Source organism: Lathyrus oleraceus, chromosome 2, assembly GCF_024323335.1.
Source record: "Lathyrus oleraceus cultivar Zhongwan6 chromosome 2, CAAS_Psat_ZW6_1.0, whole genome shotgun sequence".
NCBI lineage: Eukaryota > Viridiplantae > Streptophyta > Magnoliopsida > Fabales > Fabaceae > Lathyrus > Lathyrus oleraceus.
This window is the reverse complement of record NC_066580.1, coordinates 87,815,584-87,839,384: the sequence shown is the minus strand read 5'-3', so window position 1 is coordinate 87,839,384 and position 23,801 is coordinate 87,815,584. Positions and strand designations below refer to the sequence as shown.

The following is a 23,801-nucleotide window of genomic DNA, read 5'->3' as shown; positions in this document are numbered from 1 at the left end:
AGTAAGACTCAAGCGGAAAACCTGTGTGGTATTTGTACTTCTCCTGAGCATCCAACCGATATTTGTCCTATTTTGCATGATGAATCGATCACTGAGTTGCCTCAAGCTTATGCAGCAAACCATTACAATCAAGGCAACAATCAGAACAGGTACAACAACATTCCTGACATGTCCATCAATAAATACCACCCCAATTGAAGGAACCATCCCAACCTTCGATATGGAAACCAACAGCCAACCCAACCAGCAGCTACCCCCCAAGCCACCATTTAGACACCCTCTGGACCTTCATTAGAGGACCTGGTCAAACAACTAGTTGTTAATAATCTTTAGTTTCAACAAAGAACAAAATCTAGTATTCAAACCTTGCAGGCACAGATTGGATAGCTTACCACCTCAATGAATGCCATGCAATCTGAAGGATCAAACCAACTTTCTGCCCAAGCAGTTGTGAATCCAAAAGGTCCTGATGCCAATCTCAGTGCAATTTCTTTGAGGTCCGGAAAGGTCACAGAACCAACCCCCCAAAAAAAAAATTCTTGAGGTAACATCTGAACCTTCTTCTCCTTGTTCACCTTCTTCTGTTGTGGTAGAAACTGAAAAAAAAATAAAGAAAAAGAATATGTCTCACCAGTCCCCTTTCCACATAGAGTTCTGAAAAATAAAAGAATTGAGGAAGGAGACAAAGAGAGGGAGATCTTGGATGTTTTTAGAAAAGTTGCGATAAACATGCTACTTCTTGATGTCATTAAGCAGGTTCCTAAGTATGCGAAGTTTCTGAAAGATTTGTGTACAAACAAGAGGCATGTGAAAGGTGGTGAGAGAGTCAACTTGGGAAGAAATATTTCTACCTTTATTCAGCCCAGGCCCCATTCTGAAAAAGTTACAGGAGAGCAAAATGTTTCAGCCATCTCTCAGGTCTTGCCACAAAAGTGCAAGGACCCGGGAACTTTTACTATTCCTTGTACCATCGGAGATAAGCAATTCGATAATTGTATGCTTGATTTGGGAGTGGGCATTAATGTTATGCCTACTTCTATTTATAATAACCATTGTCTTGGTCATTTGCAGCATACAGGTTTAATCGTTCAGTTGGCGAACAGGAGCAATGCCTGCCCTGCTGGTATAGTGGAAGATGTTCTTGTTCAAGTTAAAGATTTGATTTTTCTTGCAGATTTTTACATCCTGGACATGGAAGGAGAAACTAAGTCAAGCAGGGCTCCCATCATTTTAGGCAGATCGTTCATGAAAATGGCGAAGACAAAAATTGATGTTGACGATGGAACCATGTCCATGGAATTTGGTGACATTATCGCAAAATTTAACATCTTTGATGCCATGAAACATCCCTTGGAAGAGCACTCTGTTTTTCATATTGAGTTGATATCTGATTTGGTTTATGAAACTTATTTTGAATTGTTTTCACTTGATTTTCCATCCTTACTTGGATTTTATGATGTTTACTCATGTGCTGATTATACTGACACTAACATTTGTGTTGTATGTGCTGAGATTGATGATGCCTTATAGGGTGACATTTTTCTTACAGGTGAAGTTGTTGTAAATGAAGTTGTTTAAGAAGCTGATGCTCTCGACGGCTGCCCCAAAAGCCCCATCCATCGAGCAACCCCCATCCTTAGAGCTGAAATAACTCCCGGATAATCTGAAATACGCTTATTTGGAGAGTGATGAAAAACTCCCTATTATTATTTCTTCTAACCTTGATTCCGATCAGGAAAATAAACTTTTGCAGGTTTTGAAGAAGCACAACAAGTTAATTGGATGGACATTAGCTGACATCCTAGGTATTAGTCCTTCCATGTGTATGCATAGGGTTTTACTTGAGGACGGTGCTAAAATGGTAAGGCAGCCCCAAAGGAGGCTTAATCCTTTGATTCTTGATGTGGTAAAGAAAGAGGTAACCAAACTCTTGCAAGCAGATATCATTTGTCCTATCTCTGATAGTAAATGGGTAAGCCTAGTGGTGGTTGTACCTAAGAAATCTGGACTCACAGTTGTGAAAAATGAAAAGAATGAACTTGTTCCCACTAGAGTTCATAATAGCTGGAGAGTTTGTATTGATTACAGGAGGTTGAACTAAGCTACCAAAAAGGATCACATTCCTTTGCCGTTCATTGACCAAAAGCTTGAACGACTAGCTGGTAAATCACATTATTGTTTTCTTGATGGTTTTTCAGGTTACTTTCAGATTCATATTGCACCTGAAGATCAAGAAAAGACCACTTTCACGTGCCCATTTGGTACATTTACTTACGGGAGGATGCCTTTTGGTCTTTACAATGCTCCTAGCACTTTCCAACAATGCATGATTAGTATTTTCTCTGAGTTTATTGAAAATTACATGGAAGTGTTTATGGATGACTTTACTGTTTATGATTCGTCTTTTGATGCATGCTTGAAAAGTTTGAATATGGTTTTAGAGAGATGCATCGAGACTGACCTTGTTTTAAATTATGAAAAATGTCATTTTATGGTTGAGAAGGGAATTGTTCTTGCTCACATAATTTCTGAAAAAGGAATTTTTGTTGACCCTGCTAAGATTGACGTAATTTCTACATTGGCTTACCCTTCTTGCATTCGCGAGATTCGTTCTTTTCTTGGTCATGCGGGTATTTACAGGCATTTCATCAAGGATTTCAGCAAGATAGCTCTTCCGTTGTCAAACTTGTTGAAGAATGACGTCACTTTCAGTTTCGATGACAAATGCAAACAAGCGTTTGACTTCTTGAAGAAAGCATTAACCTCCGCTCCCATCATCCAGCCTCCTGACTGGACCCTCCCTTTTAAGATTATGTGTGATGCTTCTAATTATATTGTTGGGGTTGTCCTTGCACAAAGAGTTGACAAGGTTGCCCATGTTATTTATTATGCTTCTAGGACTTTAGATTTTGCACAGTCAAATTACACCACCACTGAAAAAGAACTTCTAACTATTGTTTTTGCTCTTGATAAATTCAGATCATACTTGCTAGGTTCCAAGGTTGTTGTTTTTACTGACCATGCAACTTTAAAGTACTTGTTGAAGAATCCGGAAGCAAAACCGAGATTGATTCGGTGGATATTATTCCTCCAAGAGTTTAATGTAGAGATTAAAGACAAAAGTGGAGCTGAGAACTTAGTGGATGATCACTTGAGTAGAATAGAGAGAGAGATGAAGATCCTTTTCCCATCTAGGATGACTTTCCTGATGAGCAGCTTTTACTTGTGCATGGTATTACTCCTTGGTTTGCTGATATTGTTAATTATCTTGTTCCTAGTGTTTTTCCTACAGGTGCATCCAGGCCACAAATCCATAAACTCAAGAGTGATGCCAAATATTATGTTTGGGATGATCCGTATCTTTGGAAGTTTGGTAGTGATCAGGTAATCAGGAGATGTGTCCCCGATTATGAGATTGCATCCATTTTGAATTTTTCTCATGCATCTCAAGTCGGCGGACATTTTGGTCCTCAAGGGACTGCAAGAAAAGTCCTAGACTCGGTTTTTTATTGGCCCACTATTTTTAAAGATGCCTATGAGGTTTACCGCACCTGCAAAGAGTGCCAGATAGCAGGTACAAATGTCACTCATAAGAGTGAAATGCCTCAGCAGCCTATGCTTTTTTGTGAGGTATTTGATGTATGGGGAATCGACTTCATGGGTCCCTTTCCTATATCATTTGGTTTTTTGTACATTTTAATTGTGATTTGTTATGTTCCAAAGTGGGTGGATGCTATCCCCACTAGGACTAATGATTCTAGAGTTGTTGCAGATTTTGCCAAGTCTAATATCTTTTGCAGGTTTGGAATACCGCGAGCTATCATAAGTGACCAAGGCACTTATTTTTGTAACCGCACCATGGAAGCTTCGCTCCGGAAGTATGGAGTTATGCACAGAATTTCTACTACATATCACCCACAAACAAATGGGCAAGCTATGATCTCCAACAGAGAGATCAAATAGGTTTTAGCGAAAATGGTGCAACCAAATAGGAAGGACTGGAGCCACTATCTAGAAGACGCACTTTGGGCTCAAAGAATAGCTTTCAAGACCCCCATTGGGATGTCTCCTTATCGACTTGTTTTTGGTAAGGCATGTCACCTTCTTGTAGAGATAGAACACCGTGCCTATTGGGCGGTGAAAAGTTGTAATTTGGAGATGCAACAAGCAGGTATTGAAAGAAAACTCCAATTACAACAGCTTGAAGAGCTTAGGCTAGAGGCTTATGAAAGCTCTAGGATTTATAAAGAGAAAACTAAGCACTTCCATGATAAGATGATTTCTAGGAAGGAATTCTTTGTGGCCTAACAGGTTTTACTGTTTAATTCCCGCCTTAAGCTTATGGCTGGGAAACTTCGATCCAAATGGATTGGCCCTTTTGTCGTTACTAACGTTTTCCCTCATGGTGCACTAGAAATTAAAAGTGCAGGTACTGACAAAGTTTTCAAGGTCAATGGGCATCGCCTAAAGCTATTTCATGAGAGTTCATCGCCTGACAATGCAAGCATAGAGGAGCTTCCTTTGGAAGCACCCAACTACACTGCAACTTGATCAGGGAGTTCTTATTCCTTTCTCTCAACTTCAATAACTATGTCCTTTCATTCAGGACAATGCTTGTTTTAAGTGTGGGGGAGGGAATTCCCTTTTTGTTTTATTTTCTTTGCTTTTGTTTCGTTGTTTTTTTTTCAATTATAAAAAAAATAAAATTAAAAAAAATGCATCTTTTTGAAAGTTCTAGGCTATAGATTAATCTGAGGTTAGTTGTGGAGACTTGGGAAAAGTTCACAAGATCAGTATCGTCTTAACACCGTAGGTCTCCTGAGTATGGAAATTGTTTTAAATACTTGTTATGACATAGCCTTGAATTTTCATTCTCTTATAGCTCTTCAGTAGTTTATCTTTGCAGTCGACACCATCTCACACATGCTCTACGTAAGGAAGCCGATGAAAATAAGTGGGTGATCCAAGTTTCTTTTGAAAAAAATAATAATTAGGGAATGCACCTTCTAAGTTGGGTGGCCCTCACCCGGTCACTTAACCCAACAGTTGTGGAACCTACAAAAATAAAACATAATAATTACCTATTGTTGGTTGGTTCATAGGTTTCTGGTGCTGGACTTGGTAGGGCGAATTATGGTTTTATCCCCCACAACTGAAATTGGGTAAATAAGGGGTTACCAATTTTTGTACCAGAACCCCGTGTAAAAAGGAACAGAGTCACTAATTGGTTGCCTTACTATGAGTGTGTGGAGATAACAAGCTTAATGTGATTGTGCAAGAATGAAAAAGAGTAAAAAGGAGACTGAGTAAGTTAGGCTTTGGCATAATAACATGATTCAGAATGAATTGTGTGTTCAGGAGGCTTATGACTGCATAATGATGGATTAGTGTTCCAACGATATACTTAGTGTGCATGATTAGTACTTATCGATGCTATCTTAACCAAGGAAGAGTTTGTAGCCTGGAATGAGTAACTGATGTTGTGTGTTTCTTGAGTTTTGATCTTGCTCGGAGTGCAAAAGTTCAAGGGCGGGGGAATTTGATTAGTGCATTTTAATGCACATTATTATATGTTTATTCTTAAGCATTTCTTTTATTTCCTTTGCTTACTTTTATGTTTTATAATGTTTTTATATTTTAGTTTATTTTTATTGTTATTTGATTTTCGTATTTAAATTTAGCTTTAATAGTCTGCACTAAAACGATCATAACTGGAGCTCCGAAAATCCGATTGACGCGTTCTAATAATCACAGGAAAGCTAAGAGAAAGAGCTACAACTTTGGTGTTGGAGTTGAAGTCAGATTCGGAGCGCTTATTTCCCAAAATTTCGTTTGAAGCTGCAGCATTAGTTTTATTTTAGTTTTGGATCATTAGTTTTGGGTCTGGGTTATGTATTTGACCTAGTTGGGTTGTAAAAGGATTGCCTTGGTTTTCTCCTAATACCTAGAAGCCGAAAACACTATTCACGTTTTTTTTATTCACATATTATTTTTCTTACGCTTGAAAGAGCCGTAATGGAGAACTAATTTATCCGGACGAATTTGCTGTATTCAGGTTCACTACTTTGAGATTGTCATAATTGCAATTAGAATTCTATTCCTTTCAATAATATTATATGATTGTTGTTTGCTTAATCCGATTTCCGTGTAATATTGATGGTTAAATTTGAATGATATATGTTCTTGACTTTTGATCGAAGTTCAACTCTGCTTAACCGTTAAATTTGCGATATTTATAACCGTATGCTTAATCCGGCAATAAGAATATATACCTTATTGTGTCGATCACGCTTGTTGAATGATATTGTGTTCAAATAGGATAGAAGTCGTAGCTGTAGCAATTGATGATAAGTTGAACCTGACACAGTGAATCCGTTTGTTTTATAATCACCTATTTTATAACAGCTTATTTCAATAATCACGTACTTAATAATCTTTTTTTTTCCTTAATCGATGATGAATCCAACCCCCCCCCCCTAAATTGATTTTCATTTGGTTAGTAATAATCAAGAATCCTTGAGAGACGATTCGAGTCATTGTCACTACACTACGTTTTCAAAATCACTCGGTTCTGATCTGCGCGCGACAGAGAATCGAATTGGCACTGTTGTCGGGGATTCTTGTGATTATTAATCAATATTAGAGTCATAGGTTTAGTGTTCTTGCGTTTAGGCCATAGATTCCTCGCGGTTTTGGCCAATTCGGGTCTAGAGTCGAAAAATTCAGTTTTTGGAAAAATTGAGTCCGATCGAAAATCTATTCCTTCTATTAGGAGTAGAAAATTCACCCGATCTTTTGTCCCATACTATAATGTAGTTATGCGATTTCAGCCTCAAATCGCCAAAAAACCCTTTTTTCTATTTTTAATGAATTTTTTACTGTTTTCATAGAGTCGAAAAAATCCTTAAAAAATCTCAAAATTCTAATTTTAAGTCATTAGATTAATTTCGGTGTTAGTTTATTTTTTTGAATTTATTTTAATTATTTTCCTTCATTGTGTTTGTTTTTGATATGGCTGACCAAAGAACTTTAAGGCAGTTAGATGCCCCTGATATGAATTATAATGGCCTGTGTATTGAATATCCTAAAGCTGACACTCCTTTTGAACTAAAATCTAGTTTGATACACTTGTTGCCAAAGTTTAATGGTCTTGCAGGTGAGGAACCACATAAACATCTCAAAGAATTCCAAGTTGTGTGCTCTACACGGTTGAGGCCTGAAGGAATAATTGAAGACCATATCCAACTTCGAGCTTTTCCTTTTTCATTGCAGGGTGCAGCAAAGGATTGGATATATTATCTTGAGCCAAATTTGATCACAAGCTGGAATGCTCAAAAGAGAGTGTTCTTAGAGAGATACTTCCCTGCCTCTAGAGCAGCCTCGATCAGAAAAGAGATTTGTGGTATTACACAGGATAATGAGTCACTTGCTGAGTATTGGGGAAGATTCAAGAAATTAGTATCTAGTTGTCCTCAACACCAGATCACCAAACAATTGCTCATTTAGTACTTTTATGAAGGTTTGTTACCAATGGATAGGAATATTCTTGATGCTACTAGCGGTGGAGCACTCGTCGATACAACTCCAGTCACCGCCAAAGCTTCGATCGAAAATATGTCCCTCAACTCCCAACAATTTACAAGCAGAAATAATTTTGTCCAAGCAAAGGGTGTGAACGAAATTCAGGTTTCCTCCAACAAAGCTTTAGAAACCAAAATTGACGAGCTCACCTCTTTAGTGAAATAGTTGGCAGTAGGTAAGACTCAAGCGGCAAACCTCTGTGGTATTTGTACTTCCCCTGAGCATCCAACCAATACTTCTCCTATTTTGCATGATGAATCGATCACTGGGTTGCCTCAAGCTTATGCAGCAAACCTTTACAATCAAAGCAACAATCAGAACAAGTATAACAACATTCTTGACCTGTCCACCAATAAATACCACCCCAATTGGAGGAACCATCCCAACCTTCGATATGGAAACCAGTAGCCAACCCAACCAGCAGCTACACCCGAAGCCACCATTTATACACCCTCTAGACCTTCATTAGAGGACCTGGTCAAACAACTAGCTATTAATAATCTTTAGTTTCAACAAAGAACAGAATCTAGTATTCAAACCTTGCAGACACGGATTGGACAGCTTGCCACCTCAATGAATGTCATGCAATCCCAAGGATCAAATCAACTTCCTGCCCAAGCAGTTGTGAATCCAAAAGGTCTTAATGCCAATGTCAGTGCAATTTCTTTGAGGTCCGGAAAGGTCACAAAACCAGCCCCCGAAAAAAAATAAAAATTCTTGAGGTAACATCTGAACCTTCTTCACCTTCTTCTGTTGTGGTAGAAACTGAAAAGAATAAAGAAAAAGAATATGTACCACCAGTCCCCTTTCCACATGGAGTTCTGAAAAATAAAAGAATTGAGGAAGGAAACAAAGAGAGGGAGATCTTAGATGTTTTTAGAAAATTTGCGGTAAACATTCCGCCTCTTGATGTCATTAAGCAAGTTCCTAAGTATGCAAAGTTTCTGAAAGATTTGTGTACAAACAAGAGGCGGATGAAAGGTGGTGAGAGAGTCAACTTGGGAAAAAATATTTCTGCTTTTATTCATGAAATTTTGGTATCAAATATGAGATGTCGAAGGTAATGTCATAACACTAATATCTGAACAATACAAACAGGATAAAAGATAAAGAACAGTAATGCAAGAGACACAAGCAATTGTTAGCCCAGTTCAGTGCACACTCACGTACGTCTGCGGGCTACCAAGCTAGGAAGGAAGTCCACTAAACAGAATTAGCTCAAGGACTCTCAGTAAACAACTTCCAGTTACAGTCTTTTCACCTAATCTCTACCCGTGTGACTTCTACCTAAGAAATCTTAGATATGAGATCCTACTCACTCCCCCTCAATCACAACAGTGATATAAAACAAGAATTACAATGAAAAGAAGACACTCTTAAAAAACACATACTTGATCTTGCTTAAAAGCTTCAATCAAGTAAACACACACTCATGCTTCAAAGCTTAGATTGGACAAATTACAACTCAAAAATCAGTCAAATTCAATCATCTATGGATGAATGAATGGCTTACAATACACACGACCACACAAGACTCAAACCCTTATTCTCTCTCAATATTTCATTCGTTATTTCTTGTGTATAAAACCAGGTCTTCCATGTCCTTTATATAGAAGCATTTGGCTGGGCTTGGACATCATAAAACCCTAAAACTATTTTCCATTCATATACTAGATAATGATTTACCTAGTATTTCTATAAATGGGGCACTTTCTTTTAAGTGGGCAGACAATATTTTTATTACCTTTTCCATTCCAAATTAATTGCTATAAATTCTCATAGATTCAAATCCCTACTTTCCCTCTTAGATATTCAAATTGATTAGCATCCAAAGCCTTTGTAAATATATCATCTAATTGCATTTCAGTAGTAACATGCTTCAGGGCTATGATTTTCTCTTCCACTAGTTCTCTAATAAAATGATGACGAATATCAATGTGTTTTGTCCTGCTGTGCTGAATAGGATTCTTAGAAATATTTATAGCACTCAGGTTGTCATAGTACAATGTCATGACATCTTGCGTGACATTGTATCAGTCAGCATCTGATTCATCCAAACCAGTTGAGAACAACTACTTCCAGTTGCTATGTATTCAGCTTCAGTAGTGGACAAGGACACACAATTTTGTTTCTTACTAAACCATGATATTAATTTGTTCCCCAAGAAGAAACATCCTCCTGATGTGCTTTTCCTATCATCAACGCTTCCATCCCAGTCAGCATCACAGTATCCAGTCAGCATGGATCCAGATCCATGAGTATACAACATCCCATAGTCACTGGTGCCATTGATATATTTCAGTATCCTATATACTTGGTTTATGTGACTGAATTTTGGTTCTGCTTAATATCTAGCACAAACACCTACAACAAAAGCAATGTCATATCTGCTTGCTGTGAGATATAGCAGACTTCCTATCATGCTTCTGTAGAGACTTTGATCTACACTAACACCATTTTCATCTTTGGAGACTTTTAGATGTGTAGGAGCAGGTGTCCTTTTATGACTTGCATTCTCCATGCCAAACTTCTTAACAATGTTTCTGGCATATTTGCTTTGAGACAGAAAGATAGAATCTTCCATCTGCTTGACTTGTAGCCCAAGAAAATAGGTCAGCTCTCCAACAAGGCTCATTTCAAATTCAGACTGCATTTGTTTAACAAAATGTTTGACCATCTGATCTGACATCCCACCAAACACAATATCATCCACATATATTTGAGCCACCATGAGTTTTCCTCCTTCATTCTTAACAAATAGGGTCTTGTCAATGCCTCCCTTCCTGTATCCATTGTTAGTGAGGAACATTGTGAGTCTATCATACCAAGCCCTAGGAGCTTGTTTCAAACCATAGAGGGCTTTCCTCAACTTGTACACATGCTTTGGAAGATTTGGACCTGTAAATCCTTTAGGTTGTTCAACATATACTTCCTCATTTAAGTAGCCATTCAAGAAGGAACTTTTTACATCCATTTGGAATAGTTTAAACTTCAGAATACATGCCACTCCAAGTAATAGTCTAATGGACTCAAGGCGAGCTACAGCGGTAAATGTTTCATCAAAGTCAACCCCTTCAACTTGAGTGTATCCTTGTGCTACTAATCTTGCTTTATTTTTAGTAACCACCCCTTGTTCATCAGATTTATTCTTGTACACCGACTTTGTTCCAAAGACATTTATTCCTTCAGGTCTTGGAACCAGTTCCCATACTTCATTTGTCTTTAATTGGCCTAACTCTTCCTACATGGCATTGATCCAGAATTCACCAGTCAAGGCTTCCTTGACATTCCTAGGCTCAATCTTGGACACAAAACAGCCATGTGAGATCATTTCCCTTTATCTAATTGTGACCCCTTTATTTGGGTCTCCTATAATGATATCTTTAGGATGATCCTTCTGAATTCTGATAGAGGGTTCCTTATTAATTTTGTCAGCTTTAGGTTCAGCTTGAGTGAGTTCATTCTCATTACTTTTGTCTGGGAAATCAGTTGGGGATCATTTAGGGATGTCTCAACATCGTCTGTGACATCAGTCTGCTGATCATCAACCACAACATTGATAGATTCCATCATTACTTTTGTTCTGGAATTAAAGACTCTAAATTCTCTGCTGTTTGTTAAGTAGCCCAGAAATATTCCTTCATCACTCTTGGGATCCATCATTCTTCTTTGTTCACGATCAATCAAGATATAACATTTACTACCAAACACATGGAAGTATTTGACTGTAGGTCTTCTCCCTTTCCAGACTTCATATAAAGTAGTAGGAGTCCATTTCTTCAAGGTTACTCTGCTGTGAACATAGCAGGCTGTGTTCATAGCTTCAGTCCAGAAGTTGTAGGGAAATTTCTTAGGATGAATCATAACTCTGGCTGATTCTTGGAGAGTTCTATTTTTCCCTTCTACCACACCATTTTGCTAAGGAGTAATGGGAGATGAGAACTCATGACTAATTCCTTCTGATGCACAAAATCCAACAAATTTGTTGTTCTCAAATTCCTTCCCATGATCACTTCTGATTTTGATAACCTGGCTTTCTTTTTCTCTTTGAAGTCTTAGACAAAGATCTTTGAAGACTTCAAATACATCAGATTTTTCTCTTATAAAATTGACCCAGGTGTATCTGGAGAAGTCATCCACCACTACATAAGCATACTTCTTCCCACCAAGACTTTCCACCTGCATGGGTCCTATCAAGTCCATATGGAGAAGTTCCAGCACTATGGAAGTGGTGTCATGTTTGAGCTTCTGATGTGACATCCTTGTCCATTTTCCAATCTGACACTCCCCACAAACTCTTCCTTCATCAATCTTCAAGTTTGGAATTCCTCTGACAGCTTCAACAGATATAATCCTCTTCATTCCTTTAAGAAGCAGATGACCCAATCTTTGATGCCATATATTCACTTCTTCTTCTTTGGCTAGAGTACACATTGATGAATAACCAGTTTCTTGAGAACTCCACATATAGCAGTTGTCCTTAGACCTGACTCCTTTCATGATCACTTTATTTTTTTTATTAGTAATCAGACATTCAGTTTTTGTGAAGTTAACAGTTAGACCTTGGTCACATAGTTGACTGATCCCCTTGATTTCACCCTTTGTGAAGTAATCAGACATTCAGTTTTTGTGAAGTTTGCAGTCAGTCCCTTAACAAGTAAGACATTGTCAAGGTTAGGGACTCCAGGGCAGTTTATCTAACCAATCCCCTTGATTTCACCATTTGCTCCATCACCAAAGGTTACATAGCTGGTGGCATGAGGATGAAGGTCAGTTAGAAGGTTTTTGTTTCCAATCATATGTCTGGAGCACCCACTGTCAAAATACCAGTCTTCTTTGGCTGAAACTCTGAAGAAAGTGTGAGCTATCAGGTTTGTAACACCAGTTCTAGGAACCCATTGTTTTTTGTTGACAGGTATGTGATGTTTGCTCTAGGTTGATGATGAGAGGGGCTAGGATAGCCATACAACTTATAGCAGAATGGTTTTATGTGGCCAGATTTTCCACAGTAATGACATCTCCATCTTTGATGTTTCCCTTTCTGTTGTCTTCCTTTATGATGTTGTGACATATTATGTGACATCTTTGGTTTGTGTAACACCTCAAAATTTGCCCTCCTCTCTTGGGACTAGCTTAACATATTGCATTTCATTTGTGGGTCATTAGGCATTGCATATTGCATATCATGTGGAAACATTATGCAAGTCATCCTCCTAAGTCTTGGTCAGAAGATAAGAGGTTGATGTATTCAAGCCTGAGGGTTTATGGACTGATCATTAGCCATCTGAGGGTGGTGGTTCAAATTAGGGTTTCTTGGTTCTCAAGGAGATTGATCTTCATCTTGGTTGAAATGATACATCATCATCATCATGGTCTTGTTATCATCCAAGAGATTCAAGAGATTGATCAGATGCCTTGAGATTAGGGTTTTGACCACTGGTCAACCCTAATCAGTTGTATTGGGCCAATCAGGGCTTGGTAAGGAGATGGGGACTATAATGGATATGGGGATCATCATATGGTTTTATTGAGCTTATGGAAGCTAGGGTTTCATCATTGAGCCATTTCATCAGGAGTTTGAGACTCAACTTGATCAGTGCATAGCCAAATTCATCTATCAGTCAGAAAAGTCAATTGTGGTCAACTGTGCCTGAATTGATGGATTTGGAGGTGGGAGAGGGTTGGATACACTTCATTCATGTCTAAACAAATTTCATTTGACATTTCAAACATCAAGAATGAAGAAAAAAAAGTCAGATGAAAACTTTCCAAAAATAGCAGGTGACCTGTAATTGAAAGTTTCCAAAAATGGAAAGTTTTTCACCTCAAAATTACATGTCCAAAAATGCTTCAAATGAAATTTTGTTCAACATGAAAGTTGTAGATCTTGCTCTCACCTTTCCAAAAAGTCCAAGAACACTCATTTCTCATGTGTTGTTGGCAAGTTGTGATCAAATCATTTTCCAAAAATGTTGAAATTCAAAGTGGCATAACTTTTGAATGGAATGGCCAAATTGGGTGATCTTTCTTTGAGCAAACCACATTTTACATGTACTTTCATGATGCATCATCACATTTCATCAAAAATCATCATAGCAAAATGGCATTTTTCAAGTGATTCAATTTGAAAATTGGTGGGAAAATGGTGAATTCCCAAAATACATGTGATTTCCATACAAAACTCATTCCAACACATCATAAACATCATTTTGGACTTGCTTGAATGGCAATTGCACTGTTACATTGACTGGTTTAGAAAAGGCCATTTTGGACATTTATGCATAAATTGCATTTGGCTAATTTCACTCCAATTTGCTAATTGTGATTAACAAATGGATTAAGGCATGGTATAAAGGCATAATCATAACAGAAAATGCCTAATAACAAATCACAATTTCAGATCTAACAAACTTTTTCATCAAAACCTCTCAATTTCCTTCAAACTTTTTCAAACTTTTTTCCACAATTTCCATTGAAATCATCATCTATTGTGTTGTTTCTTGCTAGATCCTTCTTCTGCAGGACCTTGTGTACATCTGTTTCACCAAATCGTGGCCATAGCATTGGAGAATTGGAACTGTTGAAAGCTCACTCATCCATGGCACCTTGAAAGTTCTTCGAGCTGGTGCTGCTTTGAGCTACAAGAACTCTTCCATTCACCCTCCTAAGCTTCAATCAACTTCTGTTTTCAACTTGTGGACATTGAAACGCACGAATCATCACCTGCATCATCCAAAAGGTCAGAATTCGATCTCAACCTTTGCTTAAATCATGATATGGTTCTTATAGATCTTTGATCATAGAGTGCACTGCAACTTGTAGTTTTGAAAATTATTGAGAATCGAGTGAGAAATCTGGAATTGAAGTTTGACATGTATATGTTCTTTTGATCGATTCGAATTTGTTAGTTTGAATTAGGAGAAATTAGGTTGATATTCATAATGTGTGTTGAGAGATCTTTCCAACGGTGTATAGATTGTTGAATTTGGTGATGGTTTGTTCATGCTGGATTTTGGTGATGAATGTCATGAAGAACGCTTCTAAAAGTTTCCAGAACGCATTTTAGATCTTCCTCCATGTCACTGTTCATGCACTGACATGTTTGAGCGCGTGTTTGGTTTGAATAGGGACTTGGTTCGAGTCCTGTTGGTGTCACTTTTCATTTTGCCTTGCTACATTATTCTCACTTGTTCATATGACTACATGCCATGCCTTCACATTTTTTTTAATTTTCTTTTGCATTCAAAAATCCATAAGTAATTCATTTTTAATCCAAATTTGATGAGGTTCTTTTCGCCATTCTCCTTGTGATATGTAGTTTTTTATGGTGATTTTTAATATTGTTGTGCACATGTGGAAAAATAAAATGCCTAGGGATTGTTTGAATGTGTCACTTTGTGCACCTTGCTCACTCTTTCACTCATAAAATGATGATGCTTCCATAGAAATTCATGAAAATTTTTGTGCATGTTCTAGACATCTTAAGGAACACTTGGATATGTGGTTTGTAATTTTTAAGTTCCTGGTTGATGAGATATGATTTTTTGAATAGAGGTGTGACAATTTGTGTCACACCATGCTTGGTGCAATTTCATGATTTTATTTGCCATGCTTGTGAACATTTGATTGAGCTGAAATTTTGCATGATTGATCATATGGATGTTGAGAATACATGTGAATGTTTCTGGATTTATTGATGGCATTTCCTATTTGATTGGAATTTTCTCCCCTGTTTGGTCATTTGTTGATTTTTTGTGACACGTGTTTGTATTTGCTTTGTGAAATTCTGGTCATTAATTGGATGGATGTGAAATTTGACATGTGGATTCTAGACACATTATAGGTTGCCATGGCTTTGATCCCATTCATTTATCATGTTTTGTCACTGTTTTATGATTGATGGAAGTTGATGCTTGCTTTGATGCCTTGTGTTGGCTTGTTTGAACTTGTATGGACTTTATGAATTTCATTGACCTACTTCCATTGATCCAAATAAGCTGAAATTTGGTGTGCTACTCATTCAATGTGTTCTGTTTAGACTTGAATTTTTGTGGAATTTATTGAAATGTTTTGATATGGATTTGATTGAGATCATTCTGTTTGGTTCTTTGAGGTTGCAAATTGCATGTTTGATGCCTTTTCTTTCATGAAATGATAATGGTGAATGATATGAGCATGGGAACAATTGGATTTGTTTCTAAATTGTTTTACTGTGATTTTGGATAAGTTTCACTTGCTGTTTTGGATTTTTCATCTCCTTTTGACCCTAGGCTTGTCCTAGTGGTCTTCTTTCTCATATTTGAGTTTGGCTTTTCAGGTTAAGATGCAAATGCTTTAAGGAGATTGCTTCAAGTTGATTAAATTTGGTTAATTGTTGTGGACTAACTTGTGTGTTTTGTAGGGTGCTTGGCTCACTTGAGTTGATTGTGCTTTGCACATTGCATTGTTTGATTGTACATTGTGTTGACTGTTGGTTCTTATGCTGTCTGTTTTGACTTTGTGACTGGTATACTGATTGTATTTGATTGATTTCAGGTACATTAGTTGCTAATAGTTCCTTGAGAACTTGCTGGTTGTTGCTTGGTTGTTTAAACCAATAGAGGTAGAACACTCTAACTTCATGTAGTCTGGAAGACCTGGCCTGTTACTTGGCCAGGCACCTGTCTGAAGTCCTCCTTAAGAGGCGATGTTTGTGCTTGTTTATTTTTGTGCCAAGCAGGTAAAGACCTTTGTTAAGGCAATTGGCGGATCAAAGAGATATGCAATCTATCTCCCGCTATTCTGTTGAGTCATCCCTCTGCTCACACAGCTGGTGTTGATGCATTGGGATATTAACCCAAGATCTTGTACAATTGTACAGTTGAGTCAGAGTCATGAGTGTAGAAGGGTTCCCACTTTCTGAACCCACGCTCCTTTGTCTGAAGCTCTCCCTGGCCAGGGATAAGAGCTGTGAAGTCTAATCTTCACTCACCTTTCATCAGCTTCACCCTAACTCTCAATGTTAGGGTTAAGAGCTAACATCACCCTGATACAGTTGGTTTGCTTTTGCAGCCTAACCCTTGTATTGAGCCCACTTTGTGTGTATATAGTGTGTGCTAATTGTGAATGTTTGCTTTGTTTTGTTTATGCTTGCATGCTTGCTTTGCCTGGATAGGATTAGTTTGCTGTTGTGCAAGTAGATAGAAAACTCAACCTAGGACCATTGTGGAATACATGATAACTATTAGGCTCGAGTCAGTCTCCCTTCTAGTTTGTCATTTCCCAGTCTCTGGTTAGGAGATAGTTTCTCCCCTGTTTAGGGGAACTACGTTGCCCTGATCCTCATACCAGATGAGGTACGTAGGCAGGAGGTCGTGCGAGATCTCTCCGGGCACTCTTTTGTTTTTTTGTGTGTGTATGTGGCATGACTTTTAGGCTCGAGTTCCAGACTCCCTACTAGTTTGTGTGTGCCACCCTTTTTCTTTTTGTGTGGGTTTGCTTGACAGTTACTAGGCTCGAGTTCCCGACTCCTTAGTAACTTGTTGCTTGCTTGTTCTTGCGTGTGTAGGAGATGGATGTAAGCCCAGCGATTGGCATTCCGTATCCTATTATTGTGTGCTTGGAGTCCGGTATAAGTCCATCAAGTGGCATCTGGTTTCCAGTGTGGGTTTGTTTGGTTTGGAAGCTGATGTAAGTCCATCGATTGGCATTCGGGTTCCATGTTTTCCTGTTTGTGCATTTGTTTTGATGTCTCAGCGTCTGTGCGTGTGTTTTGTTTCGGCGTGCGTGAGCCGAACTACGGTAGCTCTGATTCTCATTCCAGATGAGATACGTAGGCATAGGATGCGATATCCTAGCGAGCCCGTTCCTCTTTTCTCCCACCTGTGTTTCTTGTGTGTGTGATGTTTGTTTTAGCAACCTTAACCTTTCTTTTAGAGCGTGGATCCCGTAGAGTACTACGGATGCGTAGGGGTGCTAATACCTTCCCTTCGCATAACCGACTCCCGTACCCTTTCTCTTTGCTCGCGAGACCATGCTTTTTCCAGGTTTACTTCGAGCGTTTCCTTTCCCTCTTTGGGATAAATAACGCACGGTGGCGGCTCTGTGTTGTTTTTGTTTTAGCCCGCCGGTTGTTTTTCGCGGATGCGACAGTTTGCTACCAGTGTGACTACACTCAGGTTTGGATTCATTGAACCCAATGCCAGACTTGTCTCCTGCCATTTGTCCAGTCTGGAGAATTTTGTCTAAGGTGTCAGATCCATTGTTTAGAATTCTGACATACTTTGTCATCTCATCTAGTTTGGAATTCAAGAACACTACTTCAGTCTTCAACTTAGAGATGGTTTCCAAGTGTTCTGCCTTCTCATTCTCCAGTTATGTTGTCACTTTCTTCTGACTTTCAACTTGTTGACACACTTCTTCACTTTTGTGACCCAACTTTCTGTAGGTAGTGGCTAACTCATCAAAGGTTACTTCATCATCACTTGAGTCTTCATTAGAACCCTATTTTCCAGTCAAGGCAGTCATAAGATTTGCAGACTCTTCTGTTTCACTTTCATCAGACCAAGTAGCAGCAAGACTCTTCTTCTCTTTCTTGAGGTAGGTTCCACATTCAGCTCTAATGTGTCCATACCCATCACATTCATGGCACTGAACTCATTTTCCTTCTTTGGACTTTTCATCAGATCTTGTTCTTCTTCTAGCATTATTGGACTTACTGATGTCAGATGATATGTTCTTGACATTAGACTTAGACCTTACATCCATCTTTTTCAGAAGTTTATTCAATTGTCTTCCCAGTAATGCTACATCATTTGCCAGATCTTCATCAGTATCTTGACCACTTTCTTCCTCTTTCTCTTCAGTGTTTGACATGAAGGCTATGCTTTTGACTTTCTTTTCAGATCCATCACACATTCCCATCTAAAATGTTTGGAGGGATCCAATTAGCTCATCAACTCTCATATTGGAAATGTCTTGAGACTCTTCTATGGATGTCACTTTCATTGCAAATCTCTTAGAAAGTGACTTGAGTATTTTCCTCACTACTTTTTCATCTAACATCTTCTCACCCAGGGCTCCTGAGGCATTAGCAATTTCAAGGATATTCATATGAAATTCATGAATATTTTCATCTTCTTTCATCCTCAAATTTTCAAACTTGGTAGTGAGCAGCTGCAGTCTAGACATCTTCACTCTAGAGGTGCCTTCATGAGTGGTTTTGAGAATGTTCCAAGCATCTTTAGCCACCTCACAGTTGTTTACCAATCTGAAGATGTTCTTATCTACTCCAATGAATATAACATTCAATGCTTTAGATTTCCCAATGGCTCCTCCTCCTTGGTCCATTGTTCCTCGGCCTTCTTCTCAGTTGTAGCTTCTCCTTCCTTAGTAATAATTGGATGTTCCCAGCCTGCTAAAACAACCTTCCAAGCCTTATTATCCAAAGATTTTAGGAAGGCTACCATTCGAGCTTTCCAATAGTCATAGTTGGATCCATCCAGAATAGGTGGTCTGTGAACAGATCCTCCGTCTCTATCCATAGTACCAGAAAGTAACGTCCCTAGATCTCACCCAGAACTAGAGTAGGGTACCTGCTCTGATACCAATTGAAATTCTGCTATCAAATATGAGATGTCAAAGGTAATGTTACGACACTAATATCTGAACAATACAAACAGGATAATATAAAGAACAGTAATGCAAGAGACACAAGCAATTGTTAACCCAGTTCGGTGCAAACTCACCTACGTCTGGGGGCTACCAAGCCAGGAAGGAAATCCACTAAACAGAATTAGTTCAAAGACTCTCAGTAAACAACTTCAAGTTACAGTCTTTTAACCTAATCTCTACCTGTGTGACTTCTACCTAAGAACTCTTAGATATGAGATCCTACTCACTCCCCCTCAATCACAGCAGTGATATAAAACAAGAATTACAATGAAAAGAAGACACTCTTCAAAGACACATACTTGATCTTGCTTAAAAGATTCAATCAAGTAAACACACACTCGTGCTTCAAAGCTTAGAGTGGACAAATTACAACTCAAAAATCAGTCCAATTCAATCATCTATGGATGAATGAATGGCTTACAATACACACGACCACACAAGACTCAAACCTGTATTCTCTCTCAATATTTTGTTCGTTATTTCTTGTGTATAAAACCAAGTTTTCCATGTACTTTATATAGAAGCATTTGGCTGGGCTTGGACATCATAAAACCCTAAAACTATTTCCTATCATATCTTCTCATGATAGTTGATTATATCTCGTTGGAAAATAAGTCAATCTGGTTGTAATTACTGATTGAGAGCGCGTTCAATCATCTCATCAATCAAACATAGGTTAGCATAAAAAACGCAATCACACAATACATAACATTTAGACTGAATGTTCTGTATACAGATGTCATGACATCGGGTCTGACATCTCAGTAAAATCCTGCATATTCACATTTTAAACACCCTGCAGGTACATGTTATCTTATGTCAAGACAACACTTGTGACAACTTGTGAAGACTCTAGGTTTTACCAAAATTGCTGTCAACACATAGAACCATCAATTCAGCCTAAGCCCCATTCTGAAAAAGTTACAGGCGGGCAAAATGTTTCATCCATCTCTCAGGTCTTGCCACAAAAGTGCAAGGACCCGAGAACTTTAACTATTCCTTGTACCATTAGAGATAAGCAATTCGATAATTGTATGCTTGATTTGGGAGAGGGCATTAATGTTATGCCTACTTCTATTTATAATAACCTTTGTCTTGGTCATTTGCAGCATACAGGTTTAATCGTTCAGTTGGCGAACAGGAGCAATGCCCGCTCTGCTGGTATATTGGAAGATGTCCTTGTTCAAGTTAACGATTTTATTTTTCCTGCAGATTTTTACATCCTGGACATGGAAGGAGAAACTAATTCAAGCAGGGCTCCCATCATTTTAGGCAGGTCGTTCATGAAAACAACGAAGACAAAAATGGATGTTGACGATGGAACCATGTCCATGGAATTTGGTGACATTGTCGCAAAATTTAACATCTTCGATGCCATGAAACATCCCTTGGAGGAGCACTCTGTTTTTCATATTTAGTTGATATCTATTTTGGTTGATGAAACTTATTCTGAATTGTTTTCACTTGATTTTCCATACTTACTTGGATTTGATTTTCCAACTTACTCTAAATATGATTTCTAAAAAGGAATTTATGTTGGCCCTGCTAAGATTGACGTAATTTCTACATTGCCTTACCCTCCTTTGCACTGCCATCTTCTGCCTTCGCACTCTGTCTTGCTCTGGTTGATTATTCACTTCCTTCTCCTTTATGCTTTAAACAAATTTTTATGTCACTGAGTTTATGTGTTTTTCTAAAGTGAATTTGGGTTTATGTTTTTTAAAAAGGTTTGAAAAGTCAAACCAGCATTCTTTTGCTTATTTTGTCTTACTGATCCTTTTATGTTATATTTACATGGAATTATTGTTTAAATATTTAAGTCTCATAATAGGTTGGATATAATAAATTAGGTTCATCGATGTGTACCTTATGCTGTAAATATCGTAGGAATGATATAAGCATGCTTGTGTCTGTGATTCGATTCATTTTATTTCGCATTGCTTAAAGTTGGATATTTAATATGTATTGCTTAAGTTGTTTATTTGCTTATATATTTTTTCAAATAGTTTCATAATTAATTTTTATTAGTTCGATTAGGTGATTAAATCAAATTTTAAGCAAATGATGTTGATTATTCGGAAAGGAGAGTACGAAAATGCAGGAACAACGTCTAGGAGAAAGACACCAATTAACTTTTTTTTCTTCTAACTTATTGTTTTATTTTAATTTGATGAAGTTTAGAAAGTGAAAATTGTTTTATTATTATTTACTGTATCAATCTTTTAATTCATTTTATCATTGTGGAAATTGAATTTGGATGAAGTATTCGGTTGATATTCCTTAAGGCCATCAAATACCTTGCACCTTTTAGATATTGTAAATATTTTGTGCTGGATTTGTTAATTTAAAATGGTTGTTATTTTATTTCAATGTAATCCATGTGATAGGTAGATATAGTTGTGTTGCTACCGTTTAGATTTTAGTTCCATTGTTTTAAAATAAATCAAATTAATGGATTCGACATGTATATGTCGTTATTCCACCAAGATATAATATATTAATAGAACACTTCTTCGCGTTATGATTTTGCGAAGGACATTAACCATGTTGTCATTTCACACAAACGAGTTTGAGTACACCGATCCAATTAAATATATCAACATCACTTAATTCTTTCTCTTTTGAATTATAATAAATTAATTAATTAAATTTTGACTAATTAGTTAATTACTATAAATTAATTTTAATTAACTTGATTATTTGATTTAATTAAATAATTTTGATAATTAATCTTAATTAATTTAGTTAATCGATTTAATCGAACTTTAATCAATTAATTTTGATAATTAAATGTTGATCGACTTCTTTCGTTCCATTTCATCATCAATACAAAACCATGAGTAAACCATTTAAAAAATAACACAACTCTCGATTCAAAGTCGAGCCCATTTTCAAACACCTTTGTAAGTCCATCGCTTTTAAAGCATCGCCATCAACCTCACATAGCTTACTCTTGGGCTATCTTACAATGAGACATATTCTATTCAAATCAAATTAAGATACCTAATCACAATTAACACCACTTCATTTAGAGATGAAAAAGGAGATGGTTTTGAGTTTTCAACTCCCCTCCTCGATTATTTGGATACGAGTTCTCTTACTTGGTTAGTCAAATAATTGTCATTTCTATCCACCTAAACACAATCAAAACCGGATTATTTTTATGATAGCGAAATGGAAAGGGAGATGGTTTTAAGCCTTTAACTCCTCTCCTCGATTGTTTGAATACGAGTTTTATTACTCGGTCAGTTAGACACTCGTCATTTCTTTACAGATTTCTAAAACCGATTAAATCAAAACACTCTTATAATAAGCTAAATGAAAAGGGAGATGACTTTGAGCCTTTAACTTCTCTCCTCAATTTTTTTGAATACGAGTTCTCTTACTCGGTTAGTCAAACAATTGTCATTTTTCCACAAATTAATAAATTAATTAAATCATTTTCACAATAAACTATACGAAAAGGGAGATGGTCTTGAGTCTTCGATTCCTCTCCTGAAATGCTTGGATATGAGTTGTCTTACTCAACCATCCAAGTACTTGTCGTTTATTCTAAAAATACCAACCATACATAAACCTATTTTCATAATCACTCAGATGAAACAGAAAGTGATCTAGAGTCTTCTATTCCCTTTCCCAATTATTAGGATACGAGTTGTCTTACTCGATCGTTCGAGTAATCGTCATCCATTTAAAATACCTTAACTATTATCAAATCCTTTTACAATTAAGGATGAAATGGTAGATGGTCTAGAGCCTTCGATTCCTCTCCTCGACTATTAGGATACGAGTTGTCTTACTCGATCATCCAAGTAATCGTTATCCAACAAGATATCATAACACAATAAATCTATTCCTCGCCCCCGTGCAATCAAAACCAATGCAACAAAACATCAAACATATTAACTCAACTTGTCACAAAACATCAAACATATTAACTCAACTTGTCACCCCCGCGTGACCAAAACTCTTTTCAAAAAGGACGTTGTTTAATCCATTCTAACGTGCATAACAAACTAGTGCTTAAGCCTCCGCCGAGAGTAGACAAGCCGACATTTAGCCTTTAGAACGTGATCTAAACAGTTGTTTGGTAAAAGACACAAACCAACCGTAGTTCCCCAAACTACGAATGCTCTGATTTTCTTATTGCACCATAAGGATACGTAGGCACGAGATTGCGAGATCTTGGAGAGCACACTAATAAAAAACCTCCCTTTCCCCCTTCTGAGGTTACCATCCATCTCTTTTCAATATTATTATCACTCGAAGAAAACAAACAACATAAGCTAACATTCAAATCGCAAATTAGAACTAAAAGGTTCCCGTTGAGTACAACGGACGTGAGGGGTGCTAATACCTTCCCCTTGCGTAATCGACTCCTGAACCCAAATATGGTTGTGACGACCATTACTCTATTTTCTAAAGGTTTTATCAATATTTTCCTATTCCTTCATTGGGATAAATAAAGTTTGGTGGTGACTCTGTTCGAACATAATTTTTCCACGACCATCACGAGGAATCGTATTTTTCGAGATGCGATAGATGGCGACACTGCTGGGGACTAGCTC

The 23,801-nt window shown here is 37.5% G+C and overlaps 1 protein-coding gene across 1 annotated transcript; it reads left to right on the top strand.

Moving 5' to 3' along the window:
- The first annotated feature begins 729 nt into the window (after nt 1-729).
- Nucleotides 730-3,963, top strand: LOC127122044 (uncharacterized). Its single transcript, XM_051052455.1, has 6 exons — nt 730-1,149; nt 1,754-2,075; nt 2,199-2,869; nt 3,047-3,155; nt 3,293-3,630; nt 3,724-3,963. The coding sequence occupies exons 1-6, from the start codon at nt 730-732 to the stop codon at nt 3,961-3,963; spliced, it is 2,100 nt and encodes a 699-aa protein (XP_050908412.1).
- The last annotated feature ends 19,838 nt before the right edge of the window (nt 3,964-23,801 follow it).